At 30.5% G+C, this 21,948-nt stretch overlaps 2 protein-coding genes, 1 long non-coding RNA gene and 1 pseudogene across 7 annotated transcripts; 2 read left to right on the top strand and 2 right to left on the bottom strand.

Annotated features, from left to right (window-relative positions):
- Positions 1-12: 12 nt before the first annotated feature.
- LOC149889720 (protein arginine N-methyltransferase 7-like) lies at positions 13-2,737 on the bottom strand. Of its 2 annotated transcripts, none has more exons than XM_090086147.1 (2): positions 2,399-2,737; positions 13-2,024 (listed from the first exon to the last, which is right to left on the bottom strand). In XM_090086147.1, exons 1-2 carry the CDS (start codon positions 2,486-2,488, stop codon positions 27-29), a joined length of 2,088 nt encoding a protein of 695 aa, XP_089942273.1. In that variant the 5' UTR covers positions 2,489-2,737; the 3' UTR covers positions 13-26. The 2 variants fall into 2 exon arrangements, with proteins under 2 accessions (XP_089942273.1, XP_089942274.1); XM_090086148.1 differs by having other exon boundaries at positions 2,403-2,736.
- Positions 2,738-4,325: 1,588 nt separating this feature from the next.
- LOC149889719 (E3 SUMO-protein ligase ZBED1-like) lies at positions 4,326-6,674 on the bottom strand. 3 transcript variants are annotated; one of them, XM_090086168.1, is made up of 4 exons: positions 6,345-6,674; positions 5,865-6,266; positions 5,623-5,793; positions 4,326-5,501 (listed from the first exon to the last, which is right to left on the bottom strand). In XM_090086168.1, the coding sequence occupies exon 4, from the start codon at positions 5,398-5,400 to the stop codon at positions 4,468-4,470; it is 933 nt and encodes a 310-aa protein (XP_089942294.1). In that variant the 5' UTR covers positions 5,401-5,501; positions 5,623-5,793; positions 5,865-6,266; positions 6,345-6,674; the 3' UTR covers positions 4,326-4,467. The 3 variants fall into 3 exon arrangements, with proteins under 3 accessions (XP_089942294.1, XP_089942292.1, XP_089942293.1); XM_090086166.1 differs by having other exon boundaries at positions 5,623-6,266; XM_090086167.1 differs by having other exon boundaries at positions 5,623-6,024.
- Positions 6,675-12,710: 6,036 nt separating this feature from the next.
- LOC145195488 (uncharacterized) lies at positions 12,711-17,709 on the top strand (annotated as a pseudogene). The gene is made up of 8 exons (XR_016452088.1): positions 12,711-13,030; positions 13,711-13,778; positions 13,865-14,096; positions 14,556-14,613; positions 15,049-15,174; positions 15,479-16,665; positions 16,787-16,948; positions 17,200-17,709. The product of XR_016452088.1 is annotated as an uncharacterized LOC145195488 (transcript).
- A 1,175-nt stretch (positions 17,710-18,884) lies between these two features.
- Positions 18,885-20,470, top strand: LOC149889718 (uncharacterized). The gene is made up of 3 exons (XR_016452123.1): positions 18,885-19,015; positions 19,110-20,036; positions 20,180-20,470. It is a non-coding gene; the product is annotated as an uncharacterized LOC149889718 (long non-coding RNA).
- The last annotated feature ends 1,478 nt before the right edge of the window (positions 20,471-21,948 follow it).

Here is a 21,948-nt window from a genome sequence, read left to right as displayed (position 1 = left end):
AACTTAACATTATTTGAATGATTAATTTAATTAATGGTTTTACATAAGTCAAACATAATTTCACAGTCTTTTGGTATGAATACCGCTGAGCAAGTAAATTTACTGCCTTTTTCAGCAAAATCTGGATTTTTAAAGAAGTAAACTCCTTGTTTACAATAATTGACCCATTCTGATTTTTGGTTTAAACCCATGGACCATTGCACATTTTCTATCAGTTCAAAATCCAACCAAATAACAGCAGCATGAACAAATGACGACTTTTTTAACACTATTTCTCCCTTAAAATTTACATAATCTTTTGGAATATTATCTAGTAATTTAAACTCATAAAGTATGACAGGATCACTAACAATACTATTCTTGAACTCCCACATTGAAAAAGGTTCTACTAAATTAAAATATCCATGTCCTTCAATTAATTTTGGGTTTAAAGCTTGACTTATAAGATTGTCAAAAATTGTTAAATCAAATGATTCCACATTAACTACTGGTGAACGAACTTTCCATAGATCTTCTAGCATGACTAGACAAACTTTAAGAGTGGCTTTTTGAGGAGAAAAAAAACTTGCTTGAGCAGCACTTTCCGAACTATTTCTTAAATGCCAAATTTGCAAATGGTGCCAAGGTAATAGACTATTTGAAAAATATGGTTCTGCAACAATACAATCTGATGTGAATACATAGTTCAAGTTTTGCTTTAAAATAAACTTGATTTGTGCTTTGTTTAAATCAATAACTTTTTTTACTATTCGGCATGTTAACTCTGAATATTCAATGTACTTAAGATCAAAAATATTTTCAAAATTCAATCTTAAAGGAAGCAAAGATGTATCGCCAACAACAGTTAAACATAGTTCATTTCTTTCTTTCAGATAATCAACCAGTGAAGTAAAGTAATTTGAAATTTCATTACTATTATTCATTGCAAATCGCTCACGTGACCAAGAGACATGCAAACCACAAAAACATAAAGGTCGATCAACAAATACTATGTTTTTCTTAACTTGAACATCAAACCAAATACTATAGTCATCATGAAACATGCTGACAAATAAAATATCCCCTTGTTTAACTTTGTGAGCTTTAGGTAGATAGTAAACTGCTTGCATCCAATGATCACGCCATTGGTAAAACTCCTTTCTCATCCATATTGGTTCCATACTAAGTCTGATTTCTAAAGACTCATCAAGATACAAATCCCACCATGCTAAAACAGCATCAATACTTCCAGATTGTGTGATAGCTATAATAGATTCATTCCTTGAATACCTAGTTTCATTATTGATCAAATCATGGTGGTATGGTGCCTGAAAGTCAAACTTTTTTATTAATTGTACCTCTGATAGTAACTTCAAATTATTTGGGTATAACTGATTAATTTGAACTTCATGAGCTGAAGCAGTTCCAGGACAGTCTTTAAAATTTTCAGGAAGTGTCATAAATTTGATTTTGCTTTCATCTAATTTGTTCATGCAAGATAGTTTGTAGCTCTCAATCAACTGAATATTTATAGTAGCAGATGATGGAATTACCTTGCAGTTTTTAACTAAAAGACGCTCATGTGCATCACGGAGAGTTGGCAAAACGCCCTCCCCAATTAGCTCTGTATCAAAAATCTCTGTAACAAGAACATTAACTCTTTCAGGCATGTCTTTTGGAACAATCAAATTTGTTGAAGACTTATTTACTACCTTTATTTTTTCTTGCAGACAATTTTTTTTAACAATATTCTCAGCTGTTATACTCATTGGTTTAAATACCTCACAAGCAGTTACATGATCTGCACCAGCTGAAGCAGCCATCATAGATAAAATCCCTGTCCCAGTTCCAATATCCAATACATTAACAAAACCTCCCATTTTCTTTTTGAAACTACCTATTGTTTTTTGTAGTGCTTCAAAATATTTTTTATTTCGCTCAGTATCATGCAACATACCTGCATAAGTAGACCGAGCAATTTCATCTTGAAGATCATAGTCATCTTCTAAAACCCATTCTGTTTTTGCTTCCATTGCATTCAGCTTCTGAACGAAAGTTGCACTCATTTTTTTACAACAAATTTTTAGATCTGTGTAATATAGTAAAACTTATATATGTATGCATGTATGTATGTATGTATGTATGTATGTATGTATGTATGTATGTATGTATGTATGTATGTATGTATGTATGTATGTATGTATGTATGTATGTATGTATGTATGTATGTATGTATGTATGTATGTATGTATGTTTGTATGTATGTATGTATGTATGTGACCAATTCGTAAAAAATGAGCTTGAGTCCAATAATAAAGATACAGCGCCATTTTTAAAAAAATAAAAATGAGCTGAAATCCTGAATTTCTTTCTTAGCACTCAGAAAAAGAAAAAAAAAAAAAAAATTGTCAAAATGTACCAACTTGGTGGAAATTTGTTGAAGTTTAAATTGAATTTCTCTCCCAATTGAATATAAAAAATAACCCCCACCCCACAAAGAAAAACCCATTCAGTTGTGTTTTTTATATGACACCTTGTGGACAAAGTTGCTTATATTCATGGAATGCACCAGAGTTAATAAACGGCAGAAATCTTCTCGCCTCCACGTTTCTTCCGCAGCTATTGTCTTCCCAAACATTTTTTTGCAGAATGTTCTGGCTTCCACCTCAAGTTGTTTCTGCCTACCAATTGGAAGCCGCCGTTAGAATTTTGTTTTGGAGGCAGAATTTTTTGGAGGCCACGGCCAATCGGGAGGCGAATGCCTCTAGCGGCAGCCGTCAGAAGATTTTTTAGAGGCAAGGTGAGTTGGAGACCGCCTCCTAAATGACGGCACCCCCCCCCCCCCCAAAAAAAAAAAAAACAAACTTTGTTGTAGAGGCAAAACTGTTTAGAGGCCGCCGGCAATCGGGAAACGGAAGCCACTAGCGGCAGCCATCAGAAAGTATTTTGGAGGCAAGATGATTTGGAGCCAAATTGGAGGCGAAATTTTTGCCTCCCGCCGCCTGAAGTTGAAGACAAAGGGGCAAAATTTTCATTAAAAAAAAAAAAATTAAATCTTTAAATTAACAAGTAATATAAAGATTAATTGGATTCAAACTAGGGTTGTTCGCCGTAAAAAAAAAACTTGCGAAAATTTCGCATTTTTATCTTCCGTATTTCAAGTCGCTATTGCGGAATTTGTTCTTGCGCAAATTTACCTTCCGTAATGCGTTATACGAAAAAAATAAATAATTATTATTCCGTAATAACTCTTTACGAAAAGAAACTTGCGAAACAAAGCATTTCGAAAGAATACTTGCGAAACAGTTCCTTACGGAAGGAGCGTTTCGGAATGTGCGCTTACGGAATAGACTCGAAAGCAGTCATTAAATTGTTATACAAAAAAATATCATTATTTATTATTTGAATGATGTTGTTAAATGATTCAATATATATATATATATATATATATATACATACATATATATGTACTTCTAAGTTAGGAGGGGGGAGGGCGCTGAAACAGAAATTAGGGGGCCTGACGCAGCTGAAATCTTATTAGAAAAAACTGAAACTTTGAGTTAGTTTTGTCTCTATGCCAGTGTTTATATGCATTAATATTTATCAAGTACCGACTTTGGTTCACTTCCGACTTTCGGTTGTTTATTGTCTTTGGCTTTGCAGAAATGGAGGTTTACTATTTATATTCTCATATATAAAATCTTAAAAAAATATTTGGTTCCATTACATTTTTTATTAATTTATTACTATTTTTCAGACTAGTTATAGCTCTGAAACTTTCAGTGCTTGTAGAGTCCTGGTGAGCTTCTATGTTAAAATTGTTTCCAGGGGCGAAGACCCGGGAAAGGGTTGTATTGTACGTACCCGCTTTTTTGCTGCAAAATCTTGCAACTAATTTTTTACTGCTCTCCAAATTAGCTAGAGCTTTAAAACTTTTAGCGATTGTATAGTCCCAATAACGCTGGGATATTGAAAATTGAGGGGAAGGGGAGGATCAAAATTAAAGCGTACGTACTTAAATTATGTCTTTTTTTTTATTTCAACTGAAGCATTGTTTCCCAATCACGGAATTTTATTCGTATAAAACCGTTTTTTTTTTCCAGTAACTTACTGACTCAGGGACTAATTAACTGCTCTCTCACAACTTCGGGTAAGTAATGAATATAAAGAAAGGAACAGGAGAAAAACTGCTTTGAGTTACACTAATGACAAGTTTACATTAAAAATTAGTTCGGTAATGACCTCATTTTTTACACCGACTCATTCAAAACAACTCAATTTCTGCAATAAAAAATCTTTCATTAAAATTTAAGATTTGGTTATTTAATGTTAACATGTTAGTAAAAGTTTAATTATTGCGTTATTAAAACAATTATTACGTTATTAAGATAATTATTTCGTTAGTAAGATAATTATTTGACAAATATAATAAAAAGTGTTGCTAAAATCAATGTATAAAAATCGTTAATAGTTAATTGAAAGTTGAAATTAATATTTCTGCATAATATTAAACTTTATAAAATTAAGCATACTCAAAAGCATGGGATGTAACCGGTTTCTTTGTTCATCTCGTATAGTACCTGCTACACTAAATAAACTTTCGGATGCAACTGAAGTTGCACTTAAGCACAAAATCACTTTACAAGCTAGCGTTATAAGTTTATAGGTGTCACCTTCTGTTTGATAAAAAGCCATACACCCATTTTCTTCTATAGCTAATTTGTTTCTCTCATTAACCATCATTAAATGTCTGTCATACTTTTCGAATTCCAAGTTTATTTGATGAATTTGATCCACAAGCAGATTTGTACATGGTGTTATTAAAAGTTTATCCGTTTTTTGTGATACAAAAGTAATATTTTTATGTCTTGGTGCATTTCCATTACTCGCATTATTTGACAATTGGTTTGATGGAATTGATGGTGTTAAATGAATGGCATCTTGCGATGACAAACTAACTTGTTGCATCTGCGGTGTTAATATTTTTTTAATAAAATTTTTTGCTCGAATTATTAAACCAAGACGTTGGGTTATATCTTCCACAAATTCAAATTTTTTATATCGAAAATCAAGATAAGTAGCTGCCACAAAAATATCATCAGTTAAAAGATAATTTAGGCGACTTTTTAAAGAATTTAGTAACTGAAATTTTAATGCTTCTATTAGATCTGCAGAGAATTCCATATTAGTTATTTTACTATTCAATAAACTGTAAACAGCTGGAAATAATAAAGAAACTGTAGGATAATTTCGACCACTTAAGCTTATTGTCAAATCTTTTAGTGATTCAAACAAATTGCAAAAATCATTTATTATTATAAACTCGTCATCTGAAGGCACATATTGAAAAATGCATTCAGCACCATTTTCATATTTCATAGATAATAAAGCATCTTTATATGAAAAAATTGAATCAAGCATATCATATGTTGAATTCCATCTTGTTTTAACATCTTGCACTAATTTTATCTTTACGTCATATTGTAATATATCTTGTTTTTCTTTAAGTCTTTTCGTTAATCCTATATTTTAATATAGAGATATTAAATAATAATAAATAATGAACTGAATAATGTAATCAATAATTTATGCTCTAACAATATCAAAAACATTAATTCTGAAAAGTTTGTATAAAATAATTACCTTCACTATGTCTAAATAAACCAACTAATGATTTGCACTTTGCAATCAAGCTATTAAGTTTATCTTTAAGTAAATTAATTTCTTCATATTTTCGAGCTTCAGCTTCTGTTATCTCGACTGTTCGTAATTCGTCATCTTTATTAAACTTTTTTATATTTATGATATTTCTCCCTATAACATTACAATATTTATTTATAACAATAATAAACATAATATTAAAAATAATTTAAAAAAGTACATACCCTTACAGTTGGTATATCGTTTGATATTAAATTTTTAAAAAAAATCGACTGCGCATGAATTTATTTTATGACCAACGCATGGAAAATATTTTAATAGAGGATCTAAATCTGTTAAAGCTTTTTTCATGTTAAATCCAGAGTCTGCTACAGCGTATAGAGCCTAAATTAAAAAAAAAAATTTTTATAATCCATACTCTTCTTGTGATATATTTGAAAAAAATGTAATTCGGTCAAGTGATATAAACCCAGAACTCGACTACGAAGACGATAATTTTTATCAACATAATGAAAAGTTGCACTTAAATAGGCTTCTTGCGAAATTGAAGTCCAAATATCGTGTGTGAGCGAACCATATGATAAATCGTTCATATCTTTTTGTACATTTATCTTTACTCTTTCATACTTAAAATAACATAGTTATATATATATGTATATATATATATATATATATATATATATATATTTGTAAAAAATACTTACCATTTTCGGAACTAAAGTATATGATATTGTTTGTCGTTGAGGCAGTTTGTAATCTTGATTTAAACATTTAACAAAATCAATAAATGATTGGTGATTTACAAGGCACATCGGCATATTGGCTTTGAGAAGGAAATCAAGCAATTTCTCAGTTATAACTTCTTGTCTTTTTAATGTAAACCTTTTATTACTGTAGCTGTTTTCATCAACTTCTATTTCTTCATTTTTTTCAAAATCTAAATCGTAAAGAACATCTAGTTCTTGTCTTTTGACATTACAATTCGATGGTCCAAATATTTTATGAACAGATTTTAGGTGCCAAATTATGTTGCTTGTGGAATTGCCGGTGTCGTACAAATTTATTTCCGTGGCGCAAGTTTCAGTTACTAAGGAAATAAAATTATGCGGCTTGCGCATAAAATTGTTTCCCGATGTAAATTTATTTCCGTAGCGGAAAAAAATTTGCGGAAAAAAAAGAAAAAAAAAGATAATTTTTTTATTTACTTGCGAGGTAAAGAAGATAATTTTATAGCAGAATCTTTTAACTCATTAGTAAACTAGTCACTCAAATATATAAGGAGATCTAGAGGGGGAGCGCAAAATACCTGAGCCCATTGATTTTTGGGGCTGATTTTGTTTAATTTTTTACTGGTATTTTAATTTTTTCTATATTTTCTTAAAATTATTATACCAATACTGGCAAAAGGGGCCCTATTGGAATTACTTAGTCCAAGCGTCTGAGTACTTGTAACCGTGCCTTTGAAATATTCTCATAAATTTTATGAGAATATTTCAAAGGCACGGTTACAAGTACTAAGACGCTCACCAGCTGTGAGCAACCTTTAACACGGATTATTAGTAAGTAAATCAATAACAATTTAACTTATCTGAAATGTATAATCATGTGACCAGATCGACAAAAAGGCTAGTATTACAACCTAGCCAGCACGGGAACGTATAATTAACGTTTTGGACGCGTTCTAAACGCATGCAAGTAAAGACGCTCAACGATGTCCTCTTTGGGCGATTAAGTTCCATATGCGTATAAAGTTGATCCTGATATCCCAGCTGACATTTCGTCCGGAAAAGACGTCTTTGAACATTCAAAAGACGTTCTGAATTTCTTTTAAACGTTCAAAAGTTATACTTTGAGCGTAATTTAGTAATCAAAAATATTCTTGAGCTTTTTGTGACTTTAACGTTCAAAAAACATAACAGTGACGTAAGTGAATACACAATTAAAAGAGCTTTTTTCCAAAAAATTCAAAGTAACAAAACATATTTTACATTAAAAAATCTACAGAAATGACAGTGTGGATTTCTTTTTCGCGGGCACAGCTGCATTTTCTATCCCCCTAAAAAAGTAGAACAAAAAGTATTGAACGAGCGTGTCATTAAAATCTTCTAGGTCTGATGCCTGATTCATGAAATATGAATCAAGTAATTCACTTCGTTCACGTACCATAAATATAAATTAAAATTCATATATTAACTTTGAAAAACGAAAAAATTGTCTTGTTCTTATGCGTGTTACAGGATATACACCCTATCAAACATAATTCTCTACTCTCATTGTCATCGAATCTGCTAATCCAGCAGGTAACAGAAAAAGTTTTAGTACAAAAGGTAAATTGAAATTTTTCACTAAACTTTTTCACTAATACTTTTTTCCCATATGCTTAATAATGTTTTTAACAGAATTGTGGCTATGAAAAAAGCCTTTTTTGTGATGATTGTGATTGCCTAATCCAAACAAGACGCATCTTTTGTATTTGCCATACAGCATTGACATCATAGATAGAAAATGTAGATTCTTCAAACAGATTTAATCTTGTCTTCTGAAGGTATCAATACCCACAAAAGCAAAAGTCTTACTTTCAGCATGCTCTGATAAAACTATGCAATAATAAACAAAATAAAATATATCTGGTATGCCCTATGGTAAGAATAAATCAAAATAACTTAATTCCTGATGCAAAACACATTTTACCATTAAAACATTAATATAAGTCGATCCCTTAATGTTTGCTTTGACAAATCCTTACATTAATACCTGAAATAAAAAAAATATGATATATAAAAGTGATAATGAAAAAGTATAGATCCATTCATAGACTAGGTATTAGGGGATGCCAGGTGCCATACGTTCAGGTTACACTGATTTATTAAAATTACTTAACACCAGCATCTTGTCTAATTAGTAGAAAACTAAAATAATCTGAAGCTATATTAAAAGTTAATCATTAAATAATACAAAACAGACATTTCCATGCACTAGTTTTTTAAGCTTCTGCCACTGATTCACAAAAAACATGAAAAACATTTTTACAGCTATTAAACTGCATAACTTTTTTATCTATACTGAACTTATAATCTATTATTAGACAATCTACACAACATTCTACATTTTATCAGACAATCCACATTAACAAAAATTAAAAATTGCAGAACTACTTTCACATTTATAAACTGTCTTTTCCAAATATGATCTTGGAAATGATGTAAAATACTTTGCTTTAAAGCAATTGTGCAAATGCTGGCGAATCGCAGATTGATTGTAAGAAATGGATGCAACATTTTTCCCCATACAAATATCTACTGCAAATGCAATTGCAAACAAACCACAGTCAATTCCTCCAATTTGTTGCTGACATGGTTGGTATAGACACATAACTGTATTTTTAGAAGATGATATAATTGAAACAATTTGGTTTTGTACATGCAAAGTTGGCATTTGTTTCTTCATTGAGTCATAAATTTTAATAACTCCATCACTGCAACCATGTGTGCTAACCAATAGCCAGTGAAGGGATCCGTCATGCAAAATTTGTAGCATCTCCTGTGACTGTTTGCTGAACATAAGATTAGTTCCTAATAAAGTGTCTTGCATACCTTGAATAGCAGGAAATTGATTTCTTAATATTGCTTGAGCAGCATTAATTTCAATATCTGTTAACATGTTTTGATTCAAAATACTCTCAAATACAGATAAACTAACTGCAAAGCTGTTTTTTGGTGAATAAGAATGAATATGGTCAATGTTTTTAATATCTGACTGATTTTGTAATAACATTGTTTGACTAGATCTAGTCTTTTGAACTACATTTGTTTCTGGGTAACTACTGAATGACAAATCTAAATGAGTCGCCTCTTGATATTGAATATTAGTTTCTATGTCTTGACATGGATAATAAGGTTTAAGCTGAGAAACGTTTACTTTTGTCTTTAAAATTTCACCCTTAAGGTTTTTTAAAGTGCATTGACCTTTCACATTTAAAGCAGTAAGAATATATGATCCCAACCACTCCTTAGATAAAGGCTCACCTTTGCGACCACGCTTTCTTGCATTTAACCTCATCACTTGATCATTAGCTACAAATGTAAACATCTTTACACCTTTTTTTGAAACTTTTTTCATGTGTTGCTTGCACTGCTTTTCTTGAGCAACTTTTATATTTTCTCTAACTTTTTTCTCTACAGCTTCACAATCATTAACTAGCTTTTCTACTACAATATCAGATATTTTTTCAGAAAAACTACTAATTAAACTATCATCAGTCTCATTCTGAACATTTATTACTTCAATACCTGGAGGATGTCTTAAATACATAAGATAAAATGGAGTCATCTTTGTAGATTTCTGGCATGATATGTTCAGTCCATAAGCAATTGCAGATGTGTAACTGATATAAATCATCAAAAAAGAAAACAATAATAAATGAAATTGCACATTTTAGAGAAAAAGAGTTAAAAATATAAAGAATATCAAACCTATCCCAGTCATTCATTTCATTATTAATATACTTGCTTAAAGCTTGCTTAAAAGTTTGATTTGTGCGTTCATCTTGACCATTACTTTGAGGATGGTATGCTGATGTCACAGAATGTTTTATACCCATTAATTGAAAAATTTTATGGTTAAGCTATATAACAAAAAAATTAAAAATAATTAATAAAAAAATTTAAGTTCCACAAAGAAGATGAAAGTTTTAGAAAACCTTTTAGCATTTACCTCATTTACAAATTCTCTTCCTTGATCAGTGATTACTTTTTTTGGTGGACCATACATATGAAAAGTGTTAACCAAAGCAGTAGCTAAAGCAACAGCAGATTTTTCAGGCAATGCCCTAGCAACAATCCATTTTGTAAATAAATCTGTTATTGTTAAAACATATTTATTGCCGTTTAATGTTTCTGTAAATGGACCAATTAGATCAAGTCCTAAAACTGCCCATCTTTCAGAAACCTGAATTGGGTGTAGTTGTGGTGCAATTGTTTTTATTTTTTCAAATGACTGACATTGTTTACATGTCTTGATCTATAATATAGACTATCTATTACTTAATTAGAAAAATATAATTTATACAACTTAAAGTGTATATTGTTAATGTAGGTTACATGTCTATTTTCTTGATATTATTAGGAAAATAACTAGGTAACCTACGTAAAAAGCAAGTAATAAACATGTACTTAACCCATGCTTCCACATCAGATGTAATTGACATCCAATAGTATAAAGCTTTAACTTTACTTTGTGTTCTTACTATTTCTTGATGTGCCCCACCAGCATCATTATGGCATTCTTTGAGAACCCTCCTTCTTTCTTCTTGACTATATAAGACAAGTCGTAGAGATTCATCTCTATTATAGTACAAACGTCCATCTGAAAATTTAACCATTTTTTAAACATAATTCAAACGTATATAAAAAGCTTTAACTCAAAACTAAATATTTTAAATTGAATGGAAAGTTCTCAAATATTAAGTTATGAGTACTGACTTGCCTATTCCTGTAAAATTCTTTGCAGCTAATCTTAGCCCTCGTTTTTCACTGTTCAAAACAGTGTTTGCATACTTATCCTCTATTACGTATTGCCTAATCTCTTCAAGACGTAACTCTTGAGTTTTAGCATTGATCTTAGGCATTGTTTAAGAATAAATGTAAAAATAATATATCAGAATTTGCCAATTTATCTATTTGACAACTTTTAATCAATATCGGAATTAAATTTATGGGTGTTGTTGTTTAGTTTATATGGGTGGTTCTTTAGTTTTCGGGCGGACCTCTTAAGCCAATCGGCGTGCGACTCGGAAATAAATTTATGGGGGAAATAAATTTGTACAACACCGGACCATTTTATTTTCCATTTACTATTGTCCTCGGGATACTTCATTTTACAATGTTGAAATATTACAAATGTATTATTTTTTTGAAGCAAATCTACATGATCCCAAACAAATGACTTACATGCTGTAAATTTTCTTTTTTCCCCCAAAATGGGAAAGTTTATGATGTTCAAGTTATGTTCATTATTTAACTCTTGTTCATTGAAAGACATTTTTAGTATATTTTATGAAAGTCTAGGTTTATTTATAAAAATTTACTAACTGAAACTTATCAATATCATTATACTTAAAATAATTAGTATTTTAGTTACCTAGTTAATTATACGTATTTGATTCATAAAACGTAATTAAATATTTGTAATTAGCCGCGTTTCGCAAGTGTTTTTCTGTTAAGAACCGTTTCGTAAGTTGCGGTGCGAAAGAGTTTCGTTTCGAAAGAAGTTTGGTTTTTTATCATTATTTCAAAAAATAAAACCTTAAAATGTTCATATGTTGCAACACTGAAAATAAAATTTGATTATAAACCTTTTGGTATATAAAAATTTTATTTTTTACAATTATATCCGTTTGGCCGACAAAATTTTGTTATAGACTTCAAAATGTCGTTTAGCGAAAGAGCTCGTTCCGCAAGTGCGACTTCCGTAAGCGCTACTTTCGTATGTAGCAAAATAGTTTTATTTCGCAATTCAACTTGCGAAAGGCGACATTTCGTAAGTAGCATTTGCGAAATGAACATCAACGGTTTTTTTTGTTTCGTAAAATTCGGTACGAAAAAAAAAAATTCCTGATTCTCAATATCCTTCCGCAAGAATTTTATTTTTCCGGAATTGTACGAAATATTGCGGTTAACAACTCTAGTTTACACAACGTTAGATTAACGTAAAGTAACGTAAAACGTAATTTTAACATAAATACAACGTAAATACAACGTTGTGTGCCGGCTGGGATAACATAAATTTTTTTCAGCAGTTTTCAGTAGAAGAATTAAAATTTGTTAGTAAAAACTGCATTTTTTTGATAGTAGTCAATAAATAATTACCAATAAACAAAATATGTCAGAGAGCAAGAATAAAGTCAGTTCTTATGAGAAATCCATATATTTTAATAAACGCCGTGGATAGCCTACCGAAAGTCGGTAGGCAAAAATAATTTCTTATCCTACCGAAAGTCCGTTTCATTGGCTTAGAATTTCACGTGTCAAATCAACCAATAAAACACGCTTTCGTTAGAAGAAATAATTTTAAGAAATTTCGGTAGAAAAATTAATTTCAGGTGTCATAACAATTCGAAGTGTTATATATCATATAGTGAAAATGGCAATCGCTCTTACTTCCTCTGAATCCTTTTCATCATTTTTATTGTTAAAAGAAGCTATTAAAAAGTATGAAGATACTAATTTTGTTAAGTTATGGATTAGAGATGCTAGAACTATTGAGGCTGCTAGAAAATCTGTTCCAAAGAAAGCTGCTGTTATAGCACCTCAGGTTAAATACTATTTCAGTATTGTTGTATACATGGTGGTCAAAAATTTAAATATAGTGGCGAGGGAATACGTAAAAGCTCGTAAGTTATTGATTGTTTTTTTGCAGGATAATGTCAAAAAAATCAATTACAATTTTTTTAAACCAATTTAGAGATATCATTTATGAATACCAAAACAATATTATTTACAGAACCAATTACAGGACCCTGAGGAACACTACTTAATACGTCTACCTAGTCTGAATAGAATTCATCAACAACTACACACTGATTTCTATTTTTTATAAAATCCAATATTAGATGTGGCAAGTAATCATCACTTAGTGCTTTAGCAAAAATATCTAATACTTCAAGTTTAGTTACATACAACTAGTAACTAATGCCTCAAGTTTAGTGACATAAAACCCCTAGGTTAGTTGCATACAACTTTAAACAAAAAAAGCTATGAATGGCTGTTTCAAGATGAGCTTTAAGGCTTCTTGTTTTTTTTTTGTTTTTTTTTGAAAATATTCACTCAAGAGGGTGTTACTAAAACTCTTATAACTTTTGAAGTATTAGAGATAATTTTGTTCTGTAAAAAACTTAAAAAACAAGTAAAATTTTACTTAAAAAATCTCACATTTAAGGTGGCTTTATTTGTGAATGATTTTATTTCAATGAAAATTATTATATATCTAAAATAGACCATATTTTGGATTCTGATTATAACTATTATTATAGAACTTTTTTAAAAAACTGTCCTTTCTACCTGCATTTTAAAGCGTCAGAAGATGGGCAATGTTTAGTTTTACAAGATATGGATAAAACACATAACCATGAAGTATCTGAAGTAAGTTACACTTTTTTTTCTTTTCTTATACTCCCCTTTATTACCCAAATGTTTTTTCACAGATTGATCTTTATTTTTAAATTCAGATTCTATATAAGCACCTGCCTAATCAAAGAAGACTCCCTGATTATGCTATTCAAAAAGCTACAGAGTTAATTCATTTAAAACCTAACAAAAAACTGCTGCAAAAAGATTTGATAAACTCCTCAGGCAAAATAATAACTCTTAGAGATATATCTAATATTTCTGCTTTATCTCATAAAACTGACACCTGGAATGATATCGGAACTTTCGTTGCAACATTAAAAGAAAAATATAGTAAGTAATCTCTGAAATAACTTTGAACTCTTTCGTTCACTGTTTCATTGAATTTATATAATTATATATTTCATTGAATTTATATAATTATATATTTCATTGAATTTATATATAAAAAAAAATTATATTATTTTTAGATGCTAATGTTGAAGTTTTAACAGACTCTGAAAATAATTTAAAAGGGATTTTTTTCCGAAACACATTTATGCATAGTGCATACAATGCATATCCAGAGTTAATATGTATAAATGCAACTTATAAATTGTTACAAATTCGACTGCCTGTTTATATTATACTTTGTGAAGATAGTGCTGGTTATTATGTTGCTTTATACATTTTGTTTGCTTTTAGTACATACTATCAATATATTTTGCAAAGTTGTTCATTATTTGCTTTTTTTTTTTAAATAAATTTGTATATTTGATTTGAAATATTTTTAATGTTGATATCATTGAACAGGTGAAAGTGAAGTAGCTGCTGTAGGTTTACTTACGAATGAGGATGCTGCATCATTGAGGTTTGATTTTTTTTCCTCATGCATACATATATTTGATTTCCATGGATAGGTAGCCTCCAAAAAACATTTCAAATTCGTTTTGTGTCACATTTTTAAACTATACTGTGGTGACTTAGAGCACCTAAAGAAGTTGACATTTGGAAAGAAAAAAAATTCTTCAGTCCTGTTACTTTGAACCTGAAATTCTAATGTCTTATTGCAACTGGGGGAAATTTGCTCTGTGGGACAGTCTTATGGTCCTCCAGTGATGTTTAAAGTTGTCAGTTACAGATGAATCTCATATTTTACTCTTTTAGATTACATGAGTAGCATAGAAATTATTTAATTGGTATCTCTTTTGTTTAGCTAAGTTACTGTCATAGCAAACAAAAATATTTTTATAACTTATACTTGAAACTAAATTATTGACAATAAACTCTTTTTTTTAATTATTAGTTGGTTTGTGGAAACGTTTAAGAGAAACAATGTTTCTTGGTCAAACAAAGACTTGACAGAGAGACATGTTTTACGTGCTGCTTTTCCAGATGCATCTCTGTTACTTTGCTTATTTCACACTCTTAGGTAACTTGAGCTTATAAATGTATTGTAAAATTGCACAATTAATATAGTTAGATCATCAATATGTCCTCACTTGTTTTTATGGGGATGGCAGATATCTCTGTACATACATCCACCAATTAAGGGAAGAGGCCGCAAGGGAGTTGCTGCCACATCAACTGTTGATAAAGTGTGTAATGGAAAAAACGACAATATGAGAAATATCCAACTCATGCAAACGTTTTATATGTAATGATTCATATAAAACTCAAGTGTTACAAATTTATGTATTTTGTAAATAATAAAATAATCTAATTTTTATTTTAAGAACTTTCAATCGTGAAATTACTACTGTCAAGCTTGGGATCACAAGTGGACAACGAACATCATGTCTTGAACTCATTCAGAAATTAGCTTATGCAACGTCAGAGGACCAATACAATGATTTTTATGGGATATTTATTTCATCAGCACCTACCATAGTTGAATTATTTTAATGATAACTGGCACAACATTCATAATGAGTGGGTTTTTGGTTTAAATTATGCTTGTACAAATTTTATGAACACCACAAATAACCGTTTAGAGAATTTTAATGGTAAACTAAAAGAAGTTATTGACTTTAATAGTACTTTGGAAAACTTCCTTGATAAATTTTATGTTTTATTAACCTCAATGCGGAATGAAAGAGACCACCAAACTATTTATCAAATGCAAAAAATATATGTTGATATGTTTGAGCCTAATTCTGCTGAGGCAAATTTTAAAGAAATTCTGACATCATATGCGTTTCAGCTAGTGTTAAAACAAATGACCTTGCGTTGCGAAGTCAAATTTTTATATTGTGAACATAATAATTATATAGTCAAAAGTAGTGAAGGTCAGCTTAAAGTAACTTCTATTTCATGTGCTTGTATATTTTTCAAGTCCATGAGTCTGCCTTGTCGCCATATCTTTGCTCTTCGCCAGTTGCAAGGAATGAATCTGTTTGATGCTGAGTTATGTACAGAAAGATGGACCAGGGAGTATTATCATCAGCATCAGCGAGTTTTTAGTACACTTGCCAGAAATGAAGAGTCTTGTGTAAAGCTTCATGCTGCTCTAAGAAAAAAATACTTTCTCAGCATGAAAAGTTCAAGCTTGCTCTTCAAGCAACTTCACTTCTAGCTACTTTAGTATAAGAGTCTACTGGACATACTTTTGAACAGCGAATGAACCTTCTTCAGGCATTGCAAAAGGGTTGGGAACATGGGAAGGTCATGGTTGTAAATGAACTTGTTGAGAAAGACTCTATATTCTTAACTCCGGATTTTTCCATTGCAGGAGTACAAGAGGGTACATCAACATCATCAACTGTTGAAGAATCGTTTTACAGTGAACTAGAGAAATTAGCAGACCTGAATGGAAACCCTCAGAACAAAGATAAAGTAATCAGAAAAGTGCAGTCAGAACAATCTGTTGTGGATAACACAAAACCACACCAAGAAGAATGTTTAGTTGAGGAAAATGAAGGAGGTATTACAGTTAAATATAAATTTAGAAGTTGTTATCTGCTATTGAAAATAAAATACGTAAAGTATTAGTCATGTAAGAATAAGAAGAATAAGAATTATATAATCTTATACATTTATTTTAGTTTCTGGTTTAAAGAAGATTCATTTGCCTCAATGTGTTGTCCAATGTGGGCGCCCTAAAGGTGCTACACTTACAACTATAGGTCTGCCTAAAAAACATTACCGACAGTCTTCTGATGTCCCAGTTCCTTTTTTGAAACTTGATTCTGTTCAAAGACATGCTAGTATGTTAAAAATGATTGTATTACATGTTGTAAACATCTGTATACTGTTTTGTATAGTTTTATATTTGATAACATCTAGTTGCAAACAAAACCAAATGGGTACAAAGTTAATTAGGGTAGAGCTTATTTGTGAAATTATTTTTTAAATTTGTATTAATAATTCATTAAAGTTGAACTTCAATTTTTCTTTTAGTAGTTAATTCTATGGTATTAGTAATATTAGTAATAAAGATCTGTTTGTTCTCTTATAGTGATGCTTAGTTGGGTTTTAAAAGCTGATGATGTACAGAAAGCTCTTTCTGGCACTCTAATTGATAGCAGTGCTATAGAAAAAAGACCAGATTGCATTTCATCCTCAATTTTTGATGAATGTGCATTAGAATTTCTTTCATTAATTTAGTTATATTTTACCTCAGATGCATGGAAAACTGTCTATAAAGTAATTGACGCTAAAAAAAATCAACACATTTGGCCTTGCGCTGTATGCCAGAAAAGCACAAATAAAGGAAATAAAACTGGCAGTGCAATTGCATGCGATTCATGCCTCTTGTGGTCACACAGAAAATGTGTAGGCCAGAAGGAAGATTCTCTTTTAAAAGCAAGATATTGGTATTGTTGTTCTTGTTATGCAAGGTAATAGCTATTTTAGCGTACTTATGCAGCATGTATTATATAGATTATATGAATTAGATACAAGTGTTGATAGTATTATCTAGATTGTATAGATTTTATGGATAGTATTTATTTATAGATTGGTTAGATTTTATGGACAGTACTTAGTTATAATTGTATAGATATATATTTTGACATTCTGTTAGTTTTTTTTTGTATGTTGAATTAAACAGTCATTAACAAAAAGATGATCGAACCATAATTATTTGTAAATAAAAAATAAAAAACAGTTTTTAAAGTATTGACGTTCTTTTCATAATCAGTAACTCGTTTTAATTAGATTTTTTCAACCGTTGAATGTCTTTTTGTTTTTTTCTTTAATCAAAAGATATGAAATGCAAAGTCCTATGGTTTACCTTCTCGTGGTGCATTTCGTTAAATAAGTTACATAAGTTTGAAACTTATGTAATTTATGAACTAAAAACCAAGGCAATGTTTGTAGTAAAGTTATTTGCAATAAGCTATTTAAAGTATGAATAAATTCTAATAATAGACGTTTTTGGTAAGATGATTAATGAATTGGTCAGTATAAAAATAATCAAGTTGTCAGTATTTTAAATAATGTGTATATACATCTACTGATTTTTAGGGGTAGGCGAGTTGAATGTACATACATCGATTGGTTTAGGGATAGGTGCAGTGGATATACATACATTAACTGAGTTTTTTGGTTTGTGCAGGCATTCTGATCATTCTAATGATCACAGTACACTGACCATGTGACTATAAAACAGATGCCTTTTTTTCTTTTCAATAATGTTCAATACTTTATATTGATTTTAAAATCAATAGAAAATCTGAAAATTATTGATAAAAATAAAAAATAAAAATCATTCTGTTGATCAAAATATGAAGACTTAATTTACAGAAAACTGTGAATTAAATGTATATGTTATACATAAGAACATTTACGGAAATAGCACGCACTTAGCTGAGGCCCTAACATCCCCCTGTAAGTGCAAAACCTATAATGCTTTAAAAGTTTCAAAAATAAAATTTTATAAAAGTCTTCTAAGGCTTTAACTTTTAATATTTTAAAAATATATATTATACACTAAAAAAGTTCATTCTGCAAAGTTTATCACTTAAACTTTGTAGAAATAAGTTAATGAAAATATTTATTAATATTACCTTCACTGGTTACATTTATTTACACAACCGAATGCGCGTTTTATTGATTAATAAATTCGTTTTGACACGTGAAATTCTAAGCCAATGAAACGGACTTTCGGTAGGATAAGAATTTATTTTTGGCTACCGACTTTCGGTAGGCTATCCACGGCGTTTAATAAAGAGAAGACTTCTTGTGGTCCTTTTAAGCGTTGGAACAAAGATGGAATTTTTTAAGTTAACGAATTAACTGCTGACATAACTAATCATTTTCAAGCTTTAAAGGTATGAATAATATTAGAGTATTATTTGCTTTTTTATTAAAAGAAACAGGATTTCTTACTCCATAGGTGAAAAATCTAACGTTACTGTTTTATAGCTACTACCGACAAACCAGTGGAATGAAAAAACCTTGATTGAAAGCCGACTACAAACTTATCTTTCACGCTATGACTCATTATGGTCGTACCATCGTTTTTCTTTTGGTATTAGCTGGAATCAGCCAAACAGTTGTCAACACCCAAGAGATGAATTTCAAATCGGTAAAAAAGCACCAAAAATTAGATCCATCCCTTTGAACACTCTTGCTGCTTAAAATACAGATCCAACAGGAAGTGAAAAGAGTTTATCACTTCCTGTTGGATCTGTATTTTGCTTCAGCCACCTAAAAAGTATTTCTACAGGTAAAAGTATTGACATGTTAGAACCAGCTCTAACACCAATAAAGTCTTGCTTTCATGCTGATGACATATATGTTCCAGATATAACAATCATTTCAGATGAAACTATCGAAGAATCAAAAAAGCAGCTAGCTCTTTGTGTGAAGCAATTAGAGCAAGTCCACTATCCTTTCAGATAAAGCAAGTTCACCAGCAGCTGAGGACATTATTAAAGCCAAGTGAATATGTGACAACTCAACAAATTCGATCATTATTCTGTAGGCAAGTAAATTAACTTGTATATTTACAAATACCCAAAGTATGTATGCTAAAAAATGTGACTTTTTTCTTTTTTTGGGGCTTGAGATAAATATTTAGCAATTTCCTTTATCCTTTAAGTTTAATTTTTTAAATGGAGTAAGCAAAAAAGAACAGGAAGGTTGGCAACCACTTTTTTTGAAGAGGTTAACTTAACTGATGATGTGATTAATGAAACTGTTGATATGAAAGATGCACCTGAAAACGAAGAAGATGTTTTAAACAATGATATTCAGTTGTTTGCAAAGGAGTTAGTAGCTGAATTTCAAATTGGTGATTGGATTGTTGTTCCATACTTTATGTAATGGTATCCTGCAATAATTAAAAATGTAAGAAGTTTTAACACTATAATATTGTATTTTTGTGTATTGAGATCTATTACAAAATTAATGGTTTGTTAACCAGATTAACTAATTTCAAGGAAAGTTTAGGAAGTAGCAATTATTGAACGTTACTTTACCTCAACCATTAGGTCAATGATGATGGTATATATGTTTCTTGTATGGAATATTCTGTTACACCTGGAAAGAACTGCTTCAAGTGGCCAACCAAAGAAAATATTCTCCAATGTTCGTCTCTTGACATTGTTTGTAAGATTGATGCACCAACACTAACTAATCAAAGAGGAGATTATTCACTCTCAAAAGATGATATTGACAGCGTGGAGATTCAGATTGGCCATTAATAAATTTGTTATATATTTTTGGTAATTCTTAGAAAACTGTATTTCCCATCAGTTTTAAACGGAAAAAACGATCTTGAAGTTTAATGGTTCCTTCGTTCATTGATATAGTTTAAAAAAATTTTTTTTCAAGTTCTCTTGTACAGTTCCTTTAAAAAAAGCATTATATTAAAATTTTTAACAGCAGTACTAATTAATAAGGCTGTAAAGTAGCCGTTGCTAAGTATATCTATACCGTTGCTAGGGCATTTTTTTAGTTAAAAAATTGGCAAAACTAGGCTACTTCTAGGATTTCTGTATTTCTGTTTTTATCACCCGAGCACATGGATTTTTTTTCAGATATTTGAAGATGCATATTTAATGAAAATAAATAACTTAAACTGTTCATGGTGGACCTAAGGCCACGGTTGTTATGGGTAATCTATCAAAGCGCGTTGAACGCAAAAAGTGATTTTTGGCAGGTTACTCCTTCCCAGGTCCTTGCATGCACATGGTTTTTGTTCCGAAAAATCAATGCATGTCTTAGTGTCTTTCAAAAACACCTAAAAAAACTACGTGCAAGTATTGGCCTAAAGAGATTAGAGCTCAAAGTAAGGGTAAAATTTCAAATGTTGTGGTTTCGGACAACGATTTCTAGACTACTGAAAATGTAATCATGTTGAATTTTTACTTTTACTGTAGAAATCTACCCAGATTAGTAAAAAGATTAAAAAGAAATGTTTCTGTCATATTCATGTTGCTAAAACTACTCCTCAAAGTAGCAATTGCACTCCATGCGCAAAGTTTTCTCAAAACGGGCCAAATTTTGGGACCCAATATCTCCGAAATCAATAAAAATTTTAGAAAAAAATTACCAGTGGCCTACTTTCATTGTTTTTTACAAAATATCTAAAAATGAGTGCAATTTGAAGACATCACTTCCAGACTTTGCCTAGATTTCTCAGACAATAGCTCTTAAGGAATATTTTTGCTCTATACACTTTGCTCTATACACTTTGAGGATTGTAGTTCCAATGGTGTAAATTATTTTTGATTTCTGGTTGCTAGGGATACCTATGATGCTTAGCAACCAGATCTTTTCCTAAATTGCATAGGGGGTGAGTAGATTTTTAAATAACCTTTTAACTAATTTTTAATCCATCTATTTCGAATAACAATCAGACATTTAGGTAATTGATGTTTTGATAATAAAAAGCAAAAAATAGTGCAAGAAAATATTGTCCAATTTGAAATTACATAATTTGTAAAACAGTAATAACGTGTGGAGATGATTGTTTGAGTAATTGCAAAACATCTGAAGGAAATGTGCTAAGATTTGTTCGGCGTAATTTTGATTTACAGTGATGAAATAACAGGGTCACTGGAAACAAGGAGTCTATTGTTCAGAATATTTTGGCGACAGTTTTTCAAGTCTTTATATGTTTCCTCTTAAGCTTCTTTAGACATAAAACCTACGGGTGATGTCTGTTCTTGAATTATGTCATGTCCATATATCAGTACTTTATGCACAAATTTAGCCATGCAATACCATGGGTAAAGTGTTAAATAAAGTCTAACAG

Source organism: Hydra viridissima, unplaced genomic scaffold (genome assembly GCF_058129835.1).
Source record: "Hydra viridissima isolate aposymbiotic clone 2 unplaced genomic scaffold, HvirCarnegie_v1 scaffold_4, whole genome shotgun sequence".
NCBI classification, from domain to species: Eukaryota; Metazoa; Cnidaria; class Hydrozoa; order Anthoathecata; family Hydridae; genus Hydra; species Hydra viridissima.
Note: the sequence above shows the minus strand (reverse complement) of the source record. Positions and strands in the feature narration are given on the sequence as shown.

What these genes read in the sequence shown, in the direction of transcription:
- LOC149889719 (XM_090086166.1), bottom strand. Translation starts at nt 5,833, where the DNA reads ATGTTTATTATTGTTATAAATAAATATTGTAATGTTATAGGGAGAAAT. An exon ending in TTTATTTAGACATAGTGAAG is followed by an intron (nt 5,502 to 5,622) that starts GTAATTATTTTA and finishes ATTAAAATATAG; the next exon opens with GATTAACGAAAAGACTTAAA.
- LOC149889720 (XM_090086147.1), bottom strand. Translation starts at nt 2,488, where the DNA reads ATGGGTTTTTCTTTGTGGGGTGGGGGTTATTTTTTATATTCAATTGGG. An exon ending in AACAAATTTCCACCAAGTTG is followed by an intron (nt 2,025 to 2,398) that starts GTACATTTTGAC and finishes ACTTTCGTTCAG; the next exon opens with AAGCTGAATGCAATGGAAGC.